Source organism: Anser anser (assembly GCF_964211835.1).
Source record: "Anser anser genome assembly, chromosome: 1".
Classification (NCBI taxonomy): Eukaryota; Metazoa; Chordata; class Aves; order Anseriformes; family Anatidae; genus Anser; species Anser anser.
In genome coordinates this window covers 57,743,614-57,767,392 of record NC_139720.1, presented here as the reverse complement: position 1 = coordinate 57,767,392, position 23,779 = coordinate 57,743,614, and the positions used below count along the sequence as shown (strand labels likewise).

The window sequence follows — 23,779 nt, the reverse complement described above, 5'->3', positions numbered from 1 at the left end:
ATGCGGCCCCATTTTATTACTGCATAAACACTTCTGAAACTGGGCTAGTGGCAACAGATGCAGCAAGCTTCTTAGGAACTATCACCTGTTTTAATGCTCGCAGTTGTGGGCATGATATGTAAGATGAAGATGAATGTAACTAGCATCAGCCCTTTCATGGTTCAGTGAGTGGTATTCTTTTGTTTCAGTAGTGTCTTCACCTTTCATCGTCAGTACAAGCCTCTCCTTTTTATTCAGAAATGTATTGACATGTTGAAAACAAAAATGGCTGCCCTTCAGTTTTATACATATTTGACACCAAACTCTTAAGTAAAGTGAAATTTAGCAACCATATTTACCTGGTTTGGATGACCATGTTCACATAGCGTAAAGACCAGGCATGAGATTTGGCTTGTAGCCCAGAACAGAATTTCTCAAGTTTCAATCTCTTTCTGTCTGGCCTTACACACTGAAAGAACAGAGACAGGGCTATTCCTGTAACCACGGAGTTAAGAAAGGTAAAGTGATATAAGAAACTGCACTTGATGGTAGCTGTGCAAGCTACGTCTTTCAAGTTCACTTTGACTACTGTTATTTACATATTATATTCCTACAAAGTATGATTTTCTTTCACCTCATAGTACGATTTTCCTTCAGCTCATACTACTCATTCCTTGTGTGGAGAAATGCAGGTGAGTTAATTGTGCTGTTAGAAGGAAAAATCACGATCATCTAAGAATAAGCATTATTCAAGTTACTTTTGAATTCAGTTTTCCAAGTTTCATATAATTCTTCAAACTAAGTACAAACTTCAATAATTTGTGACTTTTGCATTTTTTCCATCAACTTTCTGCCAATTGGGTATTTCTAGGTGAAACTGAGCATACTTTTAACACAAAATACTATCGGGTGCAGGGAGATGTCTTTTTTTTCAAGTATGACAGCTGAAGTGCAACTAAAGCCAACAAACTGAAGTCTGCTACACTTCGTATTTGTGTTGATAGTACTTGGGTGCAGGTGCTAAGACGTTAGACCTGAGATGGCAAGAAAGGTATAAAGGAATCATGATTCCTTCTGTAAAGGCAAGCACTCTGACGGCTGTATCCTTCAGCCCTTCCCCTGCCACCCGTTTCCATGAACTTCACCCCCAGAGTGTAACACACAGCAACCAACAGGCCCTCGTTGGGATTTTTATTTTTAGAGACAATATCCAAGCCGGTACTGAACCGAAAAGGAGGGGAAGAAAAAAAAAAACACCTCAGCGCGTGAGCCAAGTCACAGCTGACGAGCCACCCCCCTACTGAGGCCCCCAACGGCCGCCCCTCAGTGCGGCGCATGCGCGGCACGCCGAGCAGCGCCCCGAGGGCGGTCCCGGGCGGGGCGCGGCGGCGGGGCGCCAACCAAGCCAAGGCGGCGGCCCGGCAGCCCTCGCGCCCGCCACCGTCCGCAGCTCGGCGGGGCCCGCTCGCAGCGCCCGGAGCCGCCGCGGCCATGAAGCTGCGCGTGCGGCTGCACAAGCGGACGGCGCCGCTGGAGCTGCCGGGGGCGGAGCCAACGCTGGGGGAGCTGCGCGCGCAGCTGCGCCGGGCCCTGCTGCCCGCCTGGGGGTACAGGTAGCGCGGAGCGAACCACCCCGCGGGGGGGGGGGGTGGGGAACGGGGGGAGGTGGGGCTGTACCACGTGGGGCGGCGGGGGGAGGCTGGTTTGTCTCCCCCCGTCCCCCCGCCGCGCCGTGACGCTGCCGCCCCCTGCGGGGGCCGCTGGGAGCCGTTGTGGGAGGCGGGGAGCGGCTTGGGGGCTCTCTGGGTTCTGTTAAAATAAAAAGTTTAAAGCGTGAGGAACTCTTGGCAGTGTTCGTAATAAAGCCTCTTAAATCCGCTTAAGACGTGTGTGTGGAAGTGGCTTATTTGGGGACGGCGGGTTGTGGGGCTTTAAGGCTAAGTCTGTGGGGACCAGGCACTGGCGGCCTGTTCTGCCACAGCGGGTGTTTTATAGGTGGTGCTGGCAGCTGCCCTCGTGCTGTCCAGCTCCAATTATGTTGTTTTTTTTGTAATCGCTTGCTTCGAAGGAGCCATTTGACTACCTTCATTTGTAACTAGCACGCTAGAGCCCGGCTGCGGGTTTTGAAACAAGCGTTGTGTTTAATCAGATAGCAAGGGGGTTGAGTCAGCAACGCTAAATATACTACCAGCCAAGATTATGTAAAAACAAGATAAAGTTTGTTTTGCGAAGTTTGATACCTTCTGATTTGGAGCGCACCTGTTTGCTCTCCTTCATGACCGCTTTAAGAGCGGTTACGGTAGACGCTGTTGGGCGTCCCAAGCACCTACAGCTACTTAAAACGTACCTGGGGAGAAAAATGGGAGAAAAAAGTTCACAAAGTAATCTTTTATCACTCTTCCCTTTGTGTCTTACTAATTATTAATGCATTAAAACGCATGGAATAGAATTATTTTAGTACGCAGTATGTGTTTCTAACTGTACCTCTCTGTGCAGCTACCCAAATGTAGCCAACCGCATTTATTTTTTTTTCCTATTATTTTGCAGTTCTGATACAGAGTTTTCAATAACGTTGAACAGCAAAGATGCTCTTACAGAAGATGAGAAGACTTTAGCTTCATATGGGATTGTTCCTGGTGATTTGATATGTTTATTGCTAGAAGAAAAAGATGCCAAACCCAGCCTGCCTCCTCCCTCATCTTCTAATCCTCCCGCGCTTCAGAATGGTCATGAGACATCCACCATGATCCCCAACAGAAGTCAGGCTGACAGTCCAAAAGAAGAAAGGCAGGATGAACAATCTGCCAACCAGAAAGCTCAAGAGGAAGTTCAAAGTAATGATGACAGGGTAAGGATGTGAGAATTGGCCTGTACAATGCAAAGCAAATCGTGCACATTTGCAAAGTGCACGATTCCTTTCTCACGGGTTGTAAGTTCCCTGTGATTCAGATGTTATGGAATGAGAGGCCTGCCTGTATTTCTTGTGTCTGGAGGTTATGTTGCTGAGACAGCTCCTGCCACGTGCTGCATAGAATCATCAAGGTTAGAAAAGCCCTCCAAGATCATCTGGTCTGACCATCCCCCTACCACCAACGTCACCCACTAAACCATGTCCCTAAGCACCAAGTCCAACCTCTCCTTAAACACACCCAGGGACGGTGACGCTACCACTTCGCTGGGCAACCTGTTCCAATGCCTGACTATACTGTTGGAGAAGAAAGGTGTGCATCTGTATGACCCCATATACTTGCTGCAGTTAATAGGCACATTTTTTTATATATTATTCAGTGGTTTGTTTCCTGTGTGACAGTATATGTAACAGTTAAGCAGGTAACTGCACCTACCAACTGCTGGGTCCTAAGGTGAAAGGAGGCTTTCTGGAAGAAACTCTGTAGGTGCCACAGTGCTTGGTGCCTATCTCATTATGTGATCATGTCCCTGTTAGGCAGGAACTAGAGAAGCTGATCATTCTTTTTAAAGCAATTCTTTATTTTGAAATAAATGTTTAATGCAAGATGTCCCTTACTACAGCTTTTATACAAGGAATATTGCTAAGCATACTTACAAAAATATTGTTTCGGAGTATAAGAGTTAAGGTTTAGGATGAAAAGAATTGTAAGTAGTAAAAGTGAATGTAGTTGGACCATTGTCCCAGGAGCAGTGTGCCCTTTGCACATGGTGCTGTGGGCATACAAGGTCCTTATCTGTTGGTCAGGCCATCTTTAGCTGTGCAGAAATCTATCATTTATTTCATTTTTCAAATGTGGGATGAAAAATTCTTACATCTTCCTCCAAAACTAGTCACAGAAAGGTGTCCAAGCAGCTATGCATCATTAAAGGACAGAAGTAGAAATCTGCAAAACTGTGTTTAACAGGGCTTATGTGCATTGTTCTTAATGAGAGGCAGGAAGCTCCCCAGGTGGATGGTCATGCCTCTCGTAAAAACATAAAGGTGTCTTGTGCCATTGAACGTGCATGTGGGGGAGAAATAGCTACAGCTCCTTTAGCCTCTTTTTTCCTTTTTTGGCCTCTTCCCTTAGATAAATCCAGCTACAGTTTTAATTCACTGCTTTTTTTAGTTTGTAGGTAGTTTTATAAGTTACATAATAATATGGTGTGATTTTGGTGGGAGAAAAAAAAGCCCAACAAAACCACAGCCCTCCTCAAGTGTCAGCAGATGTGTTGCATTGATGATTTTTTTTTCAGCTATATAAGCCTACTGTATTTCTAAGGAGTCTAAGTTAACCACTGTGGTTACTTGCTATGCATGTTGGCATACCCCAGTGACTAATTATTCCAGTATATATTGCAAGAGTTCTGATGAAGGTTTGTTATATTATCAATTTGTCTTCAAGTACTATATGAAATAAAATGACTGACTTTCTATGAAGGGCTTGCATTATAAGTATTAAAAAAAAATACAAAGGCTAAATGTATAATCCTCGTCTCCAAATCCCAGTCTTCAGCTGGGACTCTAGAAAATGTAGATGAAACAAGTATGTAAAAGTTGCATGGGAAATCTGTAGTGTAGGCTTGGGGCCCATGAAGACTATGGTAAGCAGATAAATAATACTGATGTATTTAGAGGTGAGAATTTCTGAATGTAAATGTCTTTTGCTATCCCTTGAAGGCAGGATCCAGCATAGAGTTTCCTTCTGGATTAGTCCCAGAGGATGTTGATCTGGAGGAAGGTACAGGCTCCTATCCCTCTGAACCCATGCTGTGCAGTGAAGCTGCTGATGGTGAGATACCACATTCCTTAGAGATGCTCTACCTTTCTGCTGAGTGTGCCAGTGCCGCCGATGCTTTGATCGTTCTAGTACATCTTCTCATGATGGAGACAGGCTATGTACCACAGGTGAGTGCACCACCAAAAAAGAAACTTTCCGGTCAGTGTGAGTAAGCTCCAGAGTATCGCAAGAACGTATGATACAAGATGCCTCTGAAGATCAACGTGTGGCTTTGTATGTCAGTCAGCAGCAGGGGCTGCTGAAGTATCACCTTGTCTAATTTGCCTGACCAGTGTGGCTTAAGGGTAGAGACTAGAACAGCTTTTAGGTGTGAAAGAAGTGGCCTGCCTCAGTGTTCCTTTCGGTCCCCAGCCTCACTGGGACCCAGCTGATAACCTCCCATTTCTTCTTTATACTGATGAGTTTGTGCAGATGTTCTTGGATTGTAGCACTTCGTTGTAGTGCTGTCTTCAACATCAGCGTCATCTCAATAGGATTCAGTTCAAATGGTGGCTGACAAGGCCTAGGTCTGCCCAGGTATTGTCACCTAACTTGTATTAACTCAACTGCGTTCAGTTAGGCTTTGGTTCTGCAAACATATAGAGGTATCAAACTCATAACTTGAATACCTTATGGCACTGTCACTGTGCAGTGTATGAATTCACCTATTCCCTTTAGATTTTCAGACTTGCAGTATATGTTTACTAGTATGTGACTGAACAAGCAAAATAAGACTTGCAATCAGTGGAGGTGGTTTAAGTCTCTTGCTTTTCCTTGCAGTGCTAAGAACGTGTATGGAATCAGTTTAGGTGTCAGGTTGACCAGTACCAATTTAATAAATCTGCTAACTTAACTGCATTCACATAGCCTGAAATACTATCTGAAGAATACATTTGCCACTGGGAACAGTTTAAGTCAACCAGTAGACTTGGAAATACAGAATAATTTTTCTGCAAATTTAAGAGGAGAGAGTCTGCTTGTAGTTGTGGTTATGTTGTATCTCCCTATGGGAGTCTGAGAGTTTTCAGACTGAAATTGAAAGTCGTCAGTCCACTGAGATTTTCAAGTTGATTTCAAGCTATGATTCTTCAAGCCCTATCAGAGATCATAAGTTCACAGAACAGGTGCAGTAACATCTTTTACATGTTTTCAACTGGAAAATTAACATATATTCAGGAGTTGTCAGAATGCTGGAATAAATAACAGAGTGAAGTACAGATCTCAGAGAAATAGGTGTAAGTCTGTATATTGAAAACCTCTGTCAGAAACTAGGACAGAACAAAAAATACTAAATGCTTCCTTAGATTTGCTGTTAGTCTTGGGGAAAACAGTATATACTCGTGCGATTATAGACTGTATCATAACGCAGATTGGAGCTAAACTAAGATTTAAATTGCAAGCATAATTCTGGAATTTGCAAGCTTTTAGTCCTCTTCTTCCGCTTGTAATGTATGGCAGTATTATCTCTGTGTATTTTTAGGGGACAGAAGCCAAGGCCGTATCTATGCCAGAGAAATGGAGAGGGAATGGTGTTTATAAGCTACAGTACACACATCCCCTTTGCGAAGAAGGTTCTGCTGGTTTGACTTGTGTGCCTTTGGGAGATCTTGTTGCTATTAATGGTAAGTTGGTCTAGTTTTTATCCTGAATACGCATTGCTAAATATCACCATTGTTTAGCAAGAGAAAACTTCTATATACTTTCTTACACCCTCTTTGGAACCGTAACTTGATTTTCCAGATTGATGAGGTGAGGTACCACTTCTTGACACTGAAAATTCTTGACATTTCTTGTCTCAGCATTAGCTTTTTCCCTCCCTCTCATCAGAACAGATCAGTGCTTGGGGGATTCAACTGGCCTTTTCATTGAAATGTTGTAAAAATCCTGTTTTATTTGTTTCATTTCATAGGAACTGTGGTATACATTACCAAAGACTAAAAAGAGGGAGATTTGCTCCAGCTACAACGTTTTGTTTGGTCTTAGTTTTTTACGAGACTTACAAATAACTTGTGGACTACATATTCCTTAGTTTTAATGTGTAATCTTTCCTGAAGCATGTTAACAGTCTAACTGTGGTCTCAAAAACTGCATTTATTCGATACAGAAAATTTAGGGAAGTCTAATGTTTTTTGAAGCAACTTCCATATCACTTGATGTGTTTTGTTTTGGTTGTTTTTTTTTTTCTTTGCTTTTTCATATTTTATTTAGCATTTGAGCAATTCCATATTAACCCCCCCCCCCAAAAAAAAAAAAAAAAATTTGAGCTTGATTTTAAACTCAAGATTTCTTTGCTTAAAATTCGTGGGCTTTCTTGTTAAACATATAGCTCCTTATGTCAGTTTGTGTAAGCATATAATGTATTCTCAGAACATGTACACAATTTACTTTCTGAAATTACAATTGAATGTTTTAACCAAGTCATGTTAGCTTTATATTCATAGTAGTTGCAACACTGTCCTAGTGTTCATATAGTAAGATTCTTGAATCTTTTTCTAGAGTTTATAGCATTTGAGTTAATTTCTTTAATGACTGAGTTGTAATAATGGCTTGCTATGTACCCCTCGTAGGTGTGTTGTATCTATTTCCACGTGATAGAATTGTTGAAGACAATGCTTTTTTTGTCACTAAGATATTTTTTTTCTTTCCTATTTTAAGTTCCAGTTTATTTTTTCTGAAATTTTTATTTATCTAGCTGCTCGAAGCCATTTGGTATTTTTCTTGAGGGGAGTTGGTAAGGGAGTAAAGTAAAACACCTTCTGAGAGTAAGGCGATAATAAAGTGGTCTTTGTCATCCCAATATGTTTTCAATTTTGATTTTCTTCTTATATTTGCAGCAACATTAAAAATCAACAAAGAGATTAAAGGTGTGAAGAGAATACAGCTACTGCCTGCATCCTTTGTTTGCTTTCAGGAACCAGGTATGCTTGAGCTATGATCCTGGTAATGGTAAACTGAAGAGTAAGGGAGTAGAGTAACACAGTGGTTAAGAATATACTTCAGTTTAAGACTGAATAGGTAAAAAATAGCAAGAAAGAATAAAAACGTGGTCATCGTTTAGAAGGGCCGTTGCTTTTTGGTAGAAAGAATTCAGAGTGTAGCCATTTACTTGTATTTTGCTGCTAAAACAATTTGAATTTCTTGGATTCACTGAGTAAGAAAAGGACTTTGCAAAGCCTGAGTCATCCTTTGGCCCATATGCCTGTTACTTATGAAATCCTGAATTTACGTGTGAATCTCTGAGGCAGCAATGCTGAACTGTACCCTCTTTCTGCCTCATATTTCAGGACTTTAGAGGCTGACAGTACCTACAGTCTTGCTGTGGTGCTATCATTGTTGTATTATTTTTGTTAGAAAATATGTGCTGACCGCATAGCTCTCTCCAGGATGCCAGAATTAGAGGAATACTAAGGCTGGGTAGGACAGATGGATATAGATCCCTTGTGAGCAGAGTAGCCTGACTAGCCTTTTGTTTTATGAAGCATTAATGAACCTCTTTGTTGCCAGTTGAGGCTGACTCAGTGTCGTACGCTGTGTCCTCAGATCCCCAGTCCCTGATTCATGAGGCTAGTCAAAAGGCTGTAGAAGAATAACTGAGTGCTGAAGCATGTCCAAGATAATGGTACAGTCTTCTGGCTCTCGTTTCTTCAGAGAACAGAATAGGAAAGCATTCCTGTCAGAGAACTGATTGTTGCAGGCGTTTACAACATAGGTGCCTGCTGCCTATGGGCTTTGAAATCCAGTAAAAGAAGTGCTGATAGCTTGGGAGCCAGTTTGTTTTCAAAGAACTCAGATATTTCTCTTAGTGGTGCTTTTTCAAGCCAAAGGAAAGGCTAGCTTTAGCATGGAAATGGCCTGTAGTTTCTTGATAAATTACTTAATTCCATGGTTGTAACATATTAGCTGCAGATGTTTTCCCATCAAGACTGCAAGCAGAGCACGGTTCTGTTTATAAGAAACAGTAGTTTCCCTGCTCTTGTATAATCATTGCAGTCTAACCTGCTGATGTTAAGCTTTTTCTCTCTCTGCTTTGATAGAAAAGGTTGCGGGTGTTTACAAAGACCTTCAGAAATTATCCCGTCTCTTTAAAGACCAGCTGGTTTACTCTCTTCTGGCTGCTGCCCGACAAGGTGAGAAAAAATGTTTACAATCGGAAATGGTACTTCAGTTTTTTGAGGATGGAAGGAGGGGGTGTGTTGTCTATCCAAAGCCTTAGAGGAAAAGTGTTAAAAACACTTGAAACAGCTGTTCAGTGGTAGGTACATAGAGAGTAAGAATAAAGTAATTTATACAAAGATTAACCTAATTTATTTAAAATGTATTTCAGAAAATGCTCATATAATGACAATTTCCTGGCTTTGATATGTAAAGATAAAAAGTCCTTTATAGTCTCACTTAAGAGACTGAGATGGAATGGCTGTTCTCAATACTTGGTGATGAGGAAATCACACCACAGTAACCTTGTGGCGGTGGTTTTGTAGTTTTGATCTATTTCTTTGTCAAAGCAGAAAAACTTAAATAGCATCGTGTTTGGAATTCAAACCACAGGAATGATGTACTTAGTAACTGGTCGCTGACAGCTTGTAAAGGATGGAAGAAGTAACCCTAGCTGATGTTAGTGAAGCATTAGGAAACTGGGCTTTCAGTGTATAGGTATTGCCATAAACGATTCAGGTTTGTATTCTGAAGACACAAGGGAATTCCCTGTAGACTTCAGTGCAGGAAGGCTTTACATGAAACGTGTGCTCAACATTTAATGTGTTTTTTGGGGACTCTTGAAATTGGGCAGATTTTTTTCCTTTACCTGTTCCAGCCTTTGTTCTGTAGCCTATAAACATAGTTAGGCACGTGGTGTGTTTCTTCGGTTTGCAGTGGACAGTGGTGTTCAGTATAAAATGCCATTTGCCCTATTTTTTGCACTCTATAAATGTACTGAGAGTTGGGAGACATTTGTTTTATAAGAAGTCGCATCACAGCACTTTCCGAGAAAAGTCATTTAACTTGAGGCATCAAAGGGAAATGATTTAAGGGAAAGATTATAATGTCCTTCCTTTCTTTAGGGTCTTCAGATTAAGCTCTGCACCATTTAGATAATGCTTCTATTCCCTCCATTTGTAGCTCTGAACTTGCCAGATGTTTTTGGGTTAGTGGTCCTTCCTCTTGAGCTGAAGCTTCGGATCTTCAGACTTCTGGATGTCCGTTCGCTCCTCTCTCTTTCTGCTGTTTGCCGTGATCTTTATGCAGCTTCAAATGACCAGCTTCTGTGGAGGTTTATATACCTGCGAGATTTCCGAGGTAATGTTGAGATGCATGTTTTCTCCAATTCTCACCTGAACAGAGGGATTAAGTCTGACAGATTTTGTCAAGAGGCTCCTTAAGGAACCACTTCTGATTTTTAAACACTGGGAGGAAGTAGTCCTTTGCAATGGTGATAATCTGCAGAGTTATTTCTCATGGACTACATAGTTTTGCCCATCATGTGGTACAGACTTCTGTAGGTGTTTTTCATCTGTTTCCCTGGGTAGTTTGGTGCACTGGCTATTGCAGATACTAGAGAGTATCTGGAAGGGATATTCCTGCTAGAATCCCTTATAAGAGATTGATTTCTGACAGCACTTCCCTTGATAACCTTATTTCTTCAAAGATGGGAATGGTGTTTCTGGGATATCTTACTAAGTTTTGAGATGATACTTCACATAGAATGGGGGTACGAGCAGCTGGCCTACTGGATGGTCTTGGAGCTTTATTTTTTTAAGCCACGTTATTTCTAAAAATATATTGACCAAGTGTTTCTTCATCTCCTCTGCAAGTTCCCACAAAATGGGACATCCTTGTCATGAATGCTACTTAAAAGAGATTCCTCATTTTAATTTTTTTTGCTTCTCTTGCAGATCCTATTGCAAGGCCTCGTGACACAGACTGGAAAGAAGTAGGTGACTTCTCTATATAATCTCTTTGAGAATAGTCTACGTAGGATAGTTTAAGGCTAAAGCATTGACTTGGGGAGGCTGCAGTTTTAAGTTCTATTTTGAAAGTGTGGTGGCCTGTGCACATGCATTGAGTTTGATCAGAGCAGGAGCAAACAGCATCAGTGAGTGACAGTGCATGCACAAATTGCAGGTTACGGGCCTTTCAGACGTGTTGTGGTTAGTCTTTGTCAGGCGGAGTAGCTGCTGTTCTGGGTTTTGGGAATGGAGAGGAGTTCTTTTCTGAGAACTGAAGAACTGAACGCAAGTGCTGAAGCTGAAACACAAAGTGCTTCTAGACCATAAAATACCTTTGTTTCTGTCTGCAGCTATACAAGAAAAAGTTGAAACAGAAGAAGGAGGCCTTGAGATGGAGGCACATGATGTTTCTGCCCCCTACACCTCATCCAATTCCCTTTCATCCCAACCCATTTTATCCTAGCCCCTTTCCTCCCAACCCCTTTCCATCAAACCCAATCTACCCCCCCATGATCATTGGTGGAGAATATGATGAGAGACCAACACTTCCATATGTTGGAGACCCAATTAACTCGCTTATTCCTGGTCCAGGGGAAGCACCAGGCCAGTTTCCTCCATTCAGACCACATTTTGACCCCATTGGTTCCTTGCCTGGAGCAAACCCTACACTTCCAGGACGAGCTGGTCCCAATGACAGGTTTCCACCTAGACCCAGCCGGGGCCGCCCCATGGACATTCGCCGTGCGTTCATTTGATTGCTGCTTTCTCCTTCAGTGAACTTTCTAATTCCTGAGCTTGCTTTCTAACTGCAGGAGGTTGCAAAATGCAGGCACTAAAATCTGCCTTCTCTTCAGATTGTTGGAAGAACTTGTGTGCATGATACTGTTTCCAAACCAAAGTCAGGGTTTGTTTATGTTCTGGTAACACTGCAGCACTTGGCACTAAGGTCTGTTTCAAGAAGAGCTATGAGTTAGAACAATTAATACTGTTCTCTGCCCTCCTCCTCCTCTTTAGTCATCTGTGAAGTGCTAGAGACCAGAAGGATACTGGCCAAATATTTGCTGCATCAGATAAAAAGCACTTTAAATACAAATCCTATCTTTGTCTGTCTTATTTGAAAAGTTTTATTAATTTGCCAGGAAAAAAGATATTTTGTTTAAAATCTACCTGGCTAGTAATCTTTCTTAACAAAAAATCTACCATGTTCCACATAGAATAGGATACTATCACTGTTATGGTAGATGTGAGTTCATAGATTTTTTTTAAAGATGACATTTTCTTTTTCCTTTTATTTTTATTAGGTAAAAAGTATTTTTGTGTTGTTACATAATGCACAAAGAATACAGGGAAGGGATTTTTAAATGGATATATTAGGACACAAATCAATTCATTTTGCAAACAACTGAGTAAACTCATGCTACAGTGCAACTCAAAAATCTGAACAGAAGCAGAGCAATTTTACAAAGAACCAGCAGCAAAACTTTTGTCTCTTTTCTTGGTTGAACAGGTTGACTTTACAAATAAGTAGCTATAGTACATGGCCGCATTTACTGTGTGTGAACTAAAATAGGTGCAAAAGTAAGTCTTTCCTCCTGCCTAACTACTTAAGGAATTAACCAGCTTGATCTGGTTGCAATGGAAATGGGATCGCAGCAGGAGAAGCAGAGTTAATACTTTACTGCAGTAAGTTCCATTTAATTCCATTACTGCAGTATTAAATCTTGCTGGAAGGAAACATTGTAGTATGTTTTGAGCACCTTTCAAGTGTTGTCTCGTTAATTAATGAACAACTAACAAGGTCACTGTTAAAGTCTCCTGATGAGATCTTCAGTCTGATGCTGAAGCTCAATTAAAGAAAGACTGGAATAACTAAACTTTGCTAGAACTTTTCTTTTCTTACTTTTTTTTTTTCCTTTTTAAGATGGATTGATCTCTGTTTCTGAAAATGTAAATGGTACTGACGACTGTTGTAACAGCTGATATTATTTTCTACAATCTTTCTGGAATTCAAAGAAGGGAAATGGATTACATTTCCGATTAAATACGAGCTGTTTTATCAGTAACATTTATGTGCTTTTTCAGGTGGTATTTCAGTGATTCATCTTGTTTTGTATAAAATCAGCTGACTTCAGTATGGTCAGAAAGTTTTGTTATTAACTCCCACGGGAGTAAAATATAATACTTCTATTTTGCTCTCAAAAGTTGCATTTCCTTTTTTTCCCCTCTCCTACTTCACAGCTACAGCATACCAGTGCAAATCCTGCCCTTATCAAACACTGAAGAATAAGTATCTATAGAGTCTGGGGGGCAGTGGTTCCCATTTGATGCCAAGTCTAGCCTTAATTTTTAACATTTTCCTAAAGTAGTTGAATTTTCTTTTTCCAATGGGTTTTTCACTTAAGTGAAGTGCACAGTCAAACGTCTTGGAGCTAACAGTGATTCTTTATCTTCCACTGACTATAAGAAAGAAAACGGATGTCTACGCTGTGGATCTTGCACCATTTTGTCCTTGTGCTGAATACTTCAGAAACACATATGTTAAATTCAGATAAGGTCACACAATTTTAACTGATAAAATGTTTTGTAACTTATTCTTCACTTTTTTTCAAGCTATTTCTGGGGACAATGATCTTTGTGTGTGACAGATTAATTTTGTGGTAGCAAAGGTACTTGTTACTAATGCCTTGATGATATCCACATTGCTCACTCTGCGGGCATGCTTCTTGCTGCTGTGGAGTTCAGCCCTCTGCCACGAAGACAACCTGGTCATTTGTCTCCCAGGCTTATGCCACAGGTTCTGTTTATCCTGGATTTTGTCATTTGGACGTTTGTTTGTGAAGAAATGAACTCAACATTATTACAGATACGCCAATGAGTGACCTGAAGATATTCCTTCCTTTTCTTCTTTGTTCCTTCACACTGTGGTGAAGGCATCGTGAGCCAAAGAGAAAGGAATCTGACTTATCCTGAACTGTTGAGTTCCCTTAATTCATAAAGCAGTACATGAAATACTATGTGAATATCTCAGGACCAGCAGTATAAAATGAGAAGAATACAGGAAATATGTGAAAACCGGCTACTTATTTTTGTTATTTGGAAGCTTCTAAGACAGGTGTATGTGTCATTGCTGTTTGCAAACTACAGAAGAGACGCCACAAAAGGTGAAGTGCCTTAAGGTGGCCCCCGTTCCTTACCTGTACTGTTCATCTGTATCCAGTGCTGTATGGTTGCTACTAACATTCATTTGGAAATTGGAAACTATTATTTTTTTCTCTATTGTTTTACCTTCATCCTAAAACTTAAGACAAATGTATTAAAAAAAAAGAAAAGGGTATATGCAAGGTATAAGGTCCTATGTACCTGTCTGTGATCAGTGAAAGAGAAGAAGGTACAGCTGCAGTTACTGGAGCAGGACTGCTATTCTGAGCCCTAGCTTTATACAAGATGTTTAATTGCATGAGAACGTGGGTTACATTCCTCTTGAAATACCTCACCTAGATATTACAAGAAGGTCAAGATGTTTCTTGGTATGTATCTAAACAGCAAAATCTAAAATCATTTTCCAGGTGGTGGATATGAGTGGGTGTCTTAGCTGTGTCCCAGCTTCTTGGGCTGAATCAAAACACACACATCTATTCATGTTTCCTGGCTTCCATGTGAAGAAAATTAAAGCATGCAGGACAAGAAGGAGACCCAGTGTGCTCTGACCAGGTGTTCAGTTTTCACAGCTGTGAGAAAGACCCCAAGGCATGCTGTGGGGCATGTCTGTCCTGTGATTTAAATATAACTTCTATTCACCAACTTCTATGTTGCCTTTTTAACTGTACTTAACTCCAGCTGTTATATTTAGGTACCTAAATAGTTGGGTATACCTTAGTTCACGACTCATAAAATGGAGGATATAATCCTTGCATTTCCTCTCTCTGTTGCTTTGTTAGGTTGTAGGGATTTTGGAATAGAAACCCTGCATCGGAAGTGATAACCTGCACATACAATGGTGCGTTTGCGAATCATCTGTTAGCCACAATATCTAGTTTGTAGTTTGAAGTGTACTGTTAGAACATTTATAAGGCACAGTACAGAGTTTCATCATTTTAACTCAGGACATCAGCTCAGTGTGTTCATTAAAGCACTCTTGTGGACAGAACTGAAAATGCTTTATAGGAACTATAGGAATAGGCAGGATAAGCTGATACTGCCTGTTGCTTTTACTCATTTCTGCAAGCTGGAGCTAGGAGGAGGGGAGATCCCAGCCTGTTTGCTTGTCCCTTGAAAGATGACAGTTGGGAGCTGCAGGCAGGTCTGGGATTGCAGCTGGGCATCAAACCACATTGCTATCCTGTTGCAGTGGTCAGCTGTAGGACAGCCCTGCTGTGTTCAAGTGCAGCACCAGCAAATGATTCCACTGCTGTGGTTTCAGTGAGTAACTGGGGTCATTTTAAGGGGCCATGCCTTACTAGTCGGTAGTCACTTCATTTTTGTATAGGCTGTATTGGTAAGAGACACGTAAAAAGATTTGATAGAACAGTTGAGGATTCTGGCAGTAAACTTCTGTATCTGTCTTTGCGTCTCTGGTGACTGTGTAGTAGGGAAAGGCATAAGCTATGCTGAGGGAAGCGTTACAGAAGGAAATCCTCTCCCACCAGGGTTGTGTTACCTCTTCTCCATATAGCAGAGCCTGTTAATCTGCTATTGTTCTTGCTAGTGGGACAGTGTTTGCTCAAGGTCATTTGTCACTCTTTTATTGCTCCTGGAGACTGCAGAACAGCAGGGTCTGTTTTCTTTCTCAGGCAATGACATGTATTAATGATGCAACATTGTAAACTGCTTAGCAAACCTGGAAGGACAACGTAGAGCTGAAAAAAAAAAGGTAAATCATTAGGGGATAGGGTGATTCTTTAATTCGAAATGTGAGGTATAAATCATTGGTCCAGATGAGTCTCTCGAGAGCCTTCCAAGCTGGAAAAGCTATGCAGTTACTTGCCTGAAAGTGCACAGGTCACAAAAGCTATTACATATGTACAGGCCTGCTCAGGGGTTGGTCGTGCTAGGTCCAGGTGACTGCATTGGATCTAGATGTTCGTTACAGGTGCTGTGCAGGAAGGAATAGCTTGTTTGGCTTCATTCCCACCAGTGAATCGTGAGATCCAAAATGGCAACTATTGCTGTTGGTTTTGCTGATTTGAGGACCTCTCTCTTCAAGTGATAGCAAAAATCTGTGCCATTGACTCAAACATTTTTAGCTTACTGACCTCCCTTCCTCCCTTGGTATTCCTAAGAGCAACTGATGTGAAGTTGCAAAGGAAAGCATAAAGCCAGAAGTCTGGCCTTCAAGCTGCACGCATGATTTGTGACTCAAGCACTTGACAAAACTTGAGGAAAACCACAGCCAGCAAAGATCTCTCTCTGTCTTCTCTGGAAGATTGTTACCTGCTTGGGGCAATTGCATACGTGCCTTCCCATTGCTTGGTGTCTCTGGATGGAGCCCAGCTCATCTTATTTCGAAATGACAGTTTTCCTGTTCTATCACAGGTCTGTCACCTTGATTCATTTTGCACTCGCCCCAGTCAATGGGAGTTCGAGGAGCAAGACAGGATTTCACTCCATCTCTCTGTCCGATCTGTATTATGGAACACTCAGCACACAAGTGTGTGCACTTCATCAGCTCTGCTATTAATTAACCATGTTCCTGGGGGATACCCTTAGCCAGATGTGACCAAGTCACCAAAGTGCTTGGAGTTTAGCTGGGTTTTGTCTGAAATTTGTGTGAACTGTGGATATGAGCTCTCTAGTGTTTCCAGGGGCAGGGAAAGAAGTGTTTTTTTTCCCCTGTTTTTTTCTTGTGGAAGGCCCATTTCTCAGGTTATTTTTGAGCTAAGGCTACAGGGTTAGAACATGACGTTTTTCTCTCAGAACTCAGGAATCACGTGCTGGGGACTTAAATGCAAGGCATGAAACAGACATTTTAACTGCTATGAGCAGAGTGATCTGGAACAAACCAGCAGTTCATCTGGATGACCTGCTCATGTGATCTTCGGTGTTTACTGATGCCTGGTACGGTATTTAACTTGAATGTGTAATTTTACTCAGAAAAGTGACTTTTAGTAAAGTTGGTATGAAGTTCCACAGTTCACTGTGTTTCCATGCTCAGGCATGCTCACTTTATCAGTCAATGAATATGTGCTTCTGTCTTTGCACATCTGTTTCTGAAATAAGCCTGTTTTCTTTTATCTTAGCCTCAACAAGGATTCTGTAATTGGAAGTTAGCAATTGTATGGACTACATACAAACCAAAATAAAATCTAGTTTGCACTGTAATAACTGTTGGCTACACAGGGGTTAGCAGGAGTAAAATTTGATTTACAACTCAGTCATTTGAACATACATGATTCTGATTATGCACAAAAAACAATGAAATAGTGCCACTTTTATACAGTCACTTTTCAGGCCGTTATTAGAATATTTTCTTTGTATTAAAACAACTGTTGTTTTCTAAATTCCTTTTACCCAGGTATTAGCTGTAAATTGCTGGGTGCCACTGAGTATATTCCAGGATGACATCGGGTATATGAAGAGTGAAGGCTGACCAAAGCACAGATCCAGCTGCAGGGTGGTTAATCAGAAAACAGGCTAGCAAATGATTTCCTCAGGTTGCGGATGGTCTCAGCTTTTGCTTCATCTTCGTTGGGGTTTCCCCGCTGAGATGATTCAGATACGCTGAAGGTGTTTGTCAGGGACTGCGACTTGCTGAAATGGAAAACAGAGTTGACACTGAGACTCAGCAGGAGAAGGTAGTTATTCAAAGCTGGTTACTGATGCTTTGTGCTCCGTCACAATTACATTCAAGGAATAAAGAAGTAAGGAAAGAGAATCTCCATATGCTAAGACATCGCAGATTTGGGGGGTATTGGAGGAATGAGGGATGGGCAAGTGGATCTAATCTAATATCACAGTCCATACTAGTAACTGTTTATGAAGGCATATGATTAAAAATATGCAATTGGAATTCTTGGTGCTACTGTTGTGACAAACATTGAAGTCATTTCACTATTAATACAAAATAATGGATTCCTACTGAGGATCACCTTCAATCAGCCACATCATGCATGGCGATCCTTTGATTTCAAATGTAGAGCACAAGGTGTTGGACAAAGTGGTAGCCATGTCCCCTGCAATGTGTGCTGTTGCCTGTCCTCCCTGGCACGTCTGCTCTGACTATCAGCTGTGTTATGCAGGTCTTTTGGTTGGCCTCAGTGCTCCTGCTGGATGTATACTCTCTAGTGTTTTAGTTCAGATCAGGACTGTACTTTTCAAATAGATCTCCCAATTTTCCCCACTACCATGCTTTGTCACTGAGTGTGGTTTCTCCTTGTCAGTAATGGGAATTCAGCACAAGACCAGAATCTGAATTAACGTTCATGAAATACGTATTGTGTGGAGATAGCATCCTTAGCGCCAACATTTTGATCTGTAAGTCCATTGCTCTTAGTTTGCCTTGCTAATTGTTGACATTATCACTGAAAGCACATTCCGGAATGTCACTCCTCTGCTCTGTCTAGAAGCTGTCTTACCATTTCTAGTTTATATTTTGCTCAGGCCTGTTCTTGCCAATTTGCCCTTGTGTCAGCTTTGTCAACATCAAACATTTTATCGCCAAGCTTCTCTGCCATGGTGCCAGCCAGATATACTCCACCAACGGTGGCTACTAAATATGCACAACAATTCAGTGGTGTGTTCTGTTCCAGCAGAGCGCTTAAACATATAGTCACCATCTAGACTTCTATGTGTGTGAGTAGTGCCACTTCCACCCTCCCCACCCCCTTTGCTAGCAATTGCAAAAAATTGCCCAGTAAAGAACCTTGTGTGGCTCCTGCATCCAAAGAGTAGTGAAGGAATTACTCTTGTCAAGCTTTCTGGTCAATAATGTGCTGCTTACAGTCTGTAAGGATAAGGATTATATACCCTGCTGAGAAGGAAGTAGCTGCATCGACACGACTGGGGTAGAGCACATATTTAACAATGAGCACATAAACAAGAGGAAGAATGTGAAATCTTCGAGATGTAACCTACAATTTGTTCTTCCTGACAACAGTTCAATGGCCTGAGTTGTGCCCAGGCTCTTTTACCTCTGAAGTCACTCACACCTGTCCAGGCCTTTGTCCCTGGGGACTGCTGCCTGACAACAGGCGATAAGTTCTTCAAGCCAGCTTAGGATACTTTTTTTGATAGACTTATTCTACTATCTACAGATAATAGTGATATACAGATAATAGTGATAATACAGACCATTAACTGAGCACCTACTTCAGATGCGGGTGTGGGTTGGCTTGCTGCTTGGACGTTTCAGTGGGGCTTGGCTGGCTAGGAGCCCGGCCTTGAGCAGGGGGTCTGGGCTGCTGTGGTGGGAACACGCCTGCCTTGGAAGCCTGGACTGGAGAGGACCCAGTTGCTGATCGGACTTGCTGTGGAGATCCAGGTGACCTTTGCTGCTGAGGTGAAGTGGACAGGGGACTCTGGGGCTGCTGTCCTTGAGGAGAGAGCCGTTGCTGTGGAGGTGCGTTTGTCCGTGGAGGCTGAGACGCCTGAGGCTGGCGTGGCCCACCTGAAAGGGATATGTGCATATAAGCATGAGGAAGGTCACGTTGTGGAAAACAAGCAAGTATCTATATGGAGGAGTGGGTTTTGCTAAAGGGAGAGACTATTCAGACTACTTTTATGCAAAAAGATAAGGGAAATCCTCTTTTATAAGTCTAACACTGGTCTCATGCCCATGTCTCTGGAGTTTTTTTGGTCCATTTCTCTGCCTCTTCAAAGAAGCCCTGCCGCTCCCCCCAAAGGAAGTCATTTCAATGTGCTGTACTTTTCCATGTAACTAATACTTCTTATTTTTGTCAAGTGCTTCCTGCATTTAGAAAGAAGAGTCACTGGAATACCAGCTCTAAAGGAAATGAAAGCTGAATCTGCAGGTTTGGGTCAACAGTCCCTTCATGAGAAAAGCAATTTGATGTAAAAAAACTGTGCGCCCTACTACTATCTGAGCATCTGTTCCAGCATTATCAGCAGGTGGCTTTAGCAATATTGGTAGCAGACCCTCAAATCTTGCTATCCCTTCTTAATAGTTGTTGCTGTTACAGCTCTGTGCAAACACAAATACACTCTGTGCCCCAAATCCTGCTCCAGTGCCATTTCAAGTGGCCTTTCTTTGCTGAGCCAAGTCCTAACAGAGTTATCAACTGGATCTGTATTGAATTTTCAGCCCACTTTCGGAGCTGATATGGAATTTTACAGTAGCTGCTTTAAAAGTACACTGAATTTGCTTCCTGCTTATCAGTGAATTGGGACTATGACCGAAACCTTTATCCTGAGAGTGTTTATTTAGAAGGCAAACTGATGTCTCACAGTCCATGCTGTCATGGGTCCCAAACAACTGTACCTTGTGGAGGAGGCCGCGGCTGAGACAGTTGTGCGAGCTGAGGTCCAGGCTGAGTTTTCACTGACTGAGGCTGAACTTGTGGAGGCTAGAGGGAAGAAAAAGCCATTCCTGTTAATACAGAGTCCCCAAAGAGAAGCCCAGAGGTAATATAGGAGCAGTGGAGTCCTGAAGTGTTCCTTAAATACACACACACAGCATCTGGCTGGTAATTTTCAAGGGACTGAAATTGAGAGCTAAGTAATAAGGAGCATATAAATTGTTTGTTCACAGGGAATAACGGTGAAGTTACAGTTCATAATGTTTTTTAGGTAATCAGGGATTGCCAAATTTATCAGGCCCAAGGGATCTCTTAGTCCCATCTCCCATTTTGGACAGTTGCCAGCACCAGATGTTCCAAAGGAAGGAGGGATGAACCATGGAAATGTCTATGGAGTAATCATCTTTTTACCCTGAGGGGTCTCATCTTGATTGCTCGTAAGTAAGGACCAGCTCAAACCCTGGAACATAAAGTTTATGATCTGCTCCACAAAATCTTTGCAACAGTTCCATGTATTTTTTTTTTTATATTGTCACTCAGACCATTTCAATCTTACAACCTTCCCCACTTCTTAACTCCATTACTTTGAGTTTGAGAATAGTTCTCACAACCTACCTTTGCTAGGCCATTCATTATTTTGCAGAGTTTTACTGCCCTCACTCCCATTCATGTCCTCTCTAAAACCAACAGGTTGAATCCCTTTGGTCCCTCCACGGGAATGTTTCCAGGCTCCTAATCATTTTCATCACCCACTTCTCTTTCCTGGCCTTGTGATCCTTTCTGCAGCTGCCCAAAGCGGGTCTGCTTATGTTATTCCAGATGAAGCAGTATCTTGGTTTCTCTGTATACATCACCAACTCATTCCTTGTGCATCCAAATTCCCTGCTTCTCCCTTGTCAACACAACCATAGGCTGAGCAATGGTTTTCGTTAGTCTGTTTGCAACAATGTCTTTCTTAAGAGGAACGGTTAGCAGGACTTACAAGGTATATATACAGTTTATGTTCTCCCTCTCTCTACCCCAGTTTAGCTTACTTTTCAGTCTTCAGTACAGTTTGCTGTTGTGGTGACTTAACATACATAGCTCTCTCAGAAGTTCTTCGCTGACATCCCTGGTCCTGACTAACCCAAATAAGTTGGTGCCATCTGCACTTTCTTCTCTCTCACTGTTTACTCTTTCTGACAGATATTTTAATAAGCAGATTAAGCAAAACAGAATTGTTGCACAGAGGGCTTGTCCAAGGTTAACAAAAGTCTGAGTAAGCCTATTGCACAAAATTGTTTATGAAAGAGCAAGGGAAGTTGGAGACAGATAGACTGGTATGTGCTGGATTATTTATATGGAGAACACAATGATAAAGGGGTTGTTGAAGCTCCTGGAAGGTCAGGAGAACGAGCTAAATGATTCTGGAAATGGGAAGAAATGTTTCATAGCTGGAAGCACTGAAATGAGTTTCAACTGACTAACATAAATGCGATGATATTGTCAGCCAATCTTGTACACGATGTATCTCTGACAAGCTAAATGGATGGGGAGGAAAACCTAGGAATTTTCCATTCCATAGCTTCTAGTCCTACATAGCTTGGGACATTAAAATGTTGCCTTGGTGTTGCAGGAAATACACTGGAAATAACATAAAACATCCTGATTAGATCAGCCAAAGAAAGGGAATAAGATCTCATATTGACCTCTGTTGCCTCTGCCCACAGCCAACCCAAGGCTTCTCAAAGATGAAGGCAATGCAGTTTTGAGGTGGAGAGTTGCAGGAGTGATGGCCACCCAATGTCCTTGGCTGTTTGCAAGATTTAACATCTGTCATATCTGTGTCTTCATCTGAGGCATCTGCTTCACAATGAAACTTTGCCTTCTAGACCCTCTCTGCTTGCTTTTTTGATAGCTCTTGTCTGCTACCTTCCCTGAGGCTTTGTGACAGTCTAGCAACATTATTTTGGCTGATTGCCTGCTGTCTACCACTTTATGAACAAACTCTTAAAGAGCTGATGGACAAAGAATTGAAAGGAAGATTAATGGGACATTTTTCTTTGAAAAAAAATTGTGGTGGATGCTCTTAAGCCATGGCTCTGTTGGTTTATTAGTCTTCTGTATTATTCTTTAAATTAATTGTTGAGATCATTTGTAAGGTCGACGACTTCCTTACGTACATTTTTCTACGTTAGTCTTATAGCCATTTTAAACACAAATTTTGTATTTGTTATACACCAATCCTCTGGAGCAATAACTGTTTCTAATGAAATTGCACTTTTTTTCTTGGCAGCTGAGTCACTTCCAAAATTCACATCATTGGATGTAGCCAGCTGGGTCTGGGGGCTTAATAATTTTTAAAAATATCAGATATCACCAATTTAATCACTGCTTTTGCTCTCTGCCCTGCATGCCTGACTGGGAAAATCTATGTATGATTTAAGAAGTTCTCCATTTTCAGCAATTAAATTCACTGGAGTCTCAACACTGTCTCTGTTGTCTTCCCTTTCTCCCTTAATATTGGATGATCCATAGAGCTCACCAGTGCTTTGGTGAGGTTCTGTCTTCTGCTGAACTCAGAGAATTTGTTTCACTCTTTCCTCTATCTGATCTTTAAAATAAAATTTTATCCTTTTTAAGTTTCCTTTTATTACTTGTGTGTTTGTATGCATAAACGATTTGTGTGCATAAACGTCTTTTAAAATGTCAGATTTCCACATTTGGAAGATTTTTTTCTGTTTGTCTTGAATGTCTTCTTTCACTTTGCGACTTAACCCTAGAAGTTTATTTCTTGCATTTCTCGTTTAGGAGCAGATCAGAAATGTATATATGCATTCAGAAAAACAGTGTTCTCTTAAATAGCATCCATAAAGCTCGACTTCTAATACTAGGGAGCTTCTGAATAATTTTCTCATCTTACTAAAAGCACATTTCCTAACTGTTTGTGCCATATCATGACTTTTTGATACCATCCCAAGGAAAGCAAACCTAGTACTACTTGTTCCCTTTCTGAAGTTGTACCTGGGTGTTTCAGAAGGCTAGGTCAAGCTGTTGTTTCCTATTACACTTGGATTTCACGGTTCCCAGAAGCAGTCACCTAAAAGGATGCAAAACTCTCTTTGACTTACTGTCCCACTGTGTTACTTGACTTACTTGATAGCTGTATCTCATTTTATTATGACTTGTTTCTTCTTCCATTTCTGTCAAGGCTGTGCACTCAATTTCTTAATTTCTCAGTTTTTCTTATCCAGAAACTTACAGAGATAGCCACAATAATATGCATAGTTATTCTATGCATACCCGTAGGATAGCCAAAGACTCATATTTCTATGTATTCAATACTGCTGCCTTCATATTCAGAATTGTTATTTTTCTTGTTTCTGTGGAAGTCTTCATCTGTAGTTCTATAACTATGTGTTATAGCATTACAGTAGCAATTGTAGCTTGTGCAGTTTCTCCAATGTTTGCTGTACCAAGGTCTTTCTCTATCGTAAAACACTCTAGTTAACACAGTTGTGGGTTTAATTTTCTTGATTTTGAATACAGATATTTGTGTCCTTGTTGAGAAACCTTTTCTCATTTAAATCTTCTGTTTGACATCTTATGCTTCCAAGACCATTTGTTTTGTTCTCCTTTGACTCTGTTTTAGTTCTGTTGCAATCCATTCCAGTCCTGT

General features: G+C 41.3%; 2 protein-coding genes across 6 annotated transcripts in view; one reads left to right on the top strand and one right to left on the bottom strand.

The window, feature by feature from the left end:
* Positions 1 to 1,339: 1,339 nt before the first annotated feature.
* Positions 1,340 to 12,852, top strand: FBXO7 (F-box protein 7). 2 transcript variants are annotated; one of them, XM_083824374.1, is made up of 9 exons: positions 1,340 to 1,586; positions 2,527 to 2,827; positions 4,610 to 4,837; positions 6,190 to 6,331; positions 7,544 to 7,627; positions 8,744 to 8,836; positions 9,825 to 10,001; positions 10,598 to 10,635; positions 11,002 to 12,852. In XM_083824374.1, the coding sequence occupies exons 1-9, from the start codon at positions 1,471 to 1,473 to the stop codon at positions 11,404 to 11,406; spliced, it is 1,584 nt and encodes a 527-aa protein (XP_083680500.1). In that variant the 5' UTR covers positions 1,340 to 1,470; the 3' UTR covers positions 11,407 to 12,852. The 2 variants fall into 2 exon arrangements, with proteins under 2 accessions (XP_083680500.1, XP_083680499.1); XM_083824373.1 differs by having other exon boundaries at positions 1,340 to 1,592.
* SYN3 (synapsin III) overlaps positions 11,926 to 23,779 on the bottom strand; it is a 235,377-nt gene continuing 223,523 nt past the window's right edge. For all 4 annotated transcript variants that reach the window (XM_083824343.1, XM_083824341.1, XM_083824342.1 and 1 more), the window contains 3 exons: positions 20,085 to 20,169; positions 18,956 to 19,253; positions 11,926 to 17,398 (listed from right to left, as the gene is read on the bottom strand). In XM_083824343.1, the coding sequence (XP_083680469.1) occupies positions 17,266 to 17,398; positions 18,956 to 19,253; positions 20,085 to 20,169 (516 nt within the window). In that variant the 3' untranslated portion in view covers positions 11,926 to 17,265. The remainder of the gene's footprint in view (positions 17,399 to 18,955; positions 19,254 to 20,084; positions 20,170 to 23,779) is intronic.

Excerpts from the sequence above, each read along its gene's own strand:
- FBXO7 (XM_083824373.1), top strand. The coding sequence starts at position 1,471 with ATGAAGCTGCGCGTGCGGCTGCACAAGCGGACGGCGCCGCTGGAGCTG. Across the intron at positions 4,838-6,189 it reads AGACAGGCTATGTACCACAG|GGGACAGAAGCCAAGGCCGT; the intron begins GTGAGTGCACCA and ends GTGTATTTTTAG. Across the intron at positions 7,628-8,743 it reads TGTTTGCTTTCAGGAACCAG|AAAAGGTTGCGGGTGTTTAC; the intron begins GTATGCTTGAGC and ends CTGCTTTGATAG.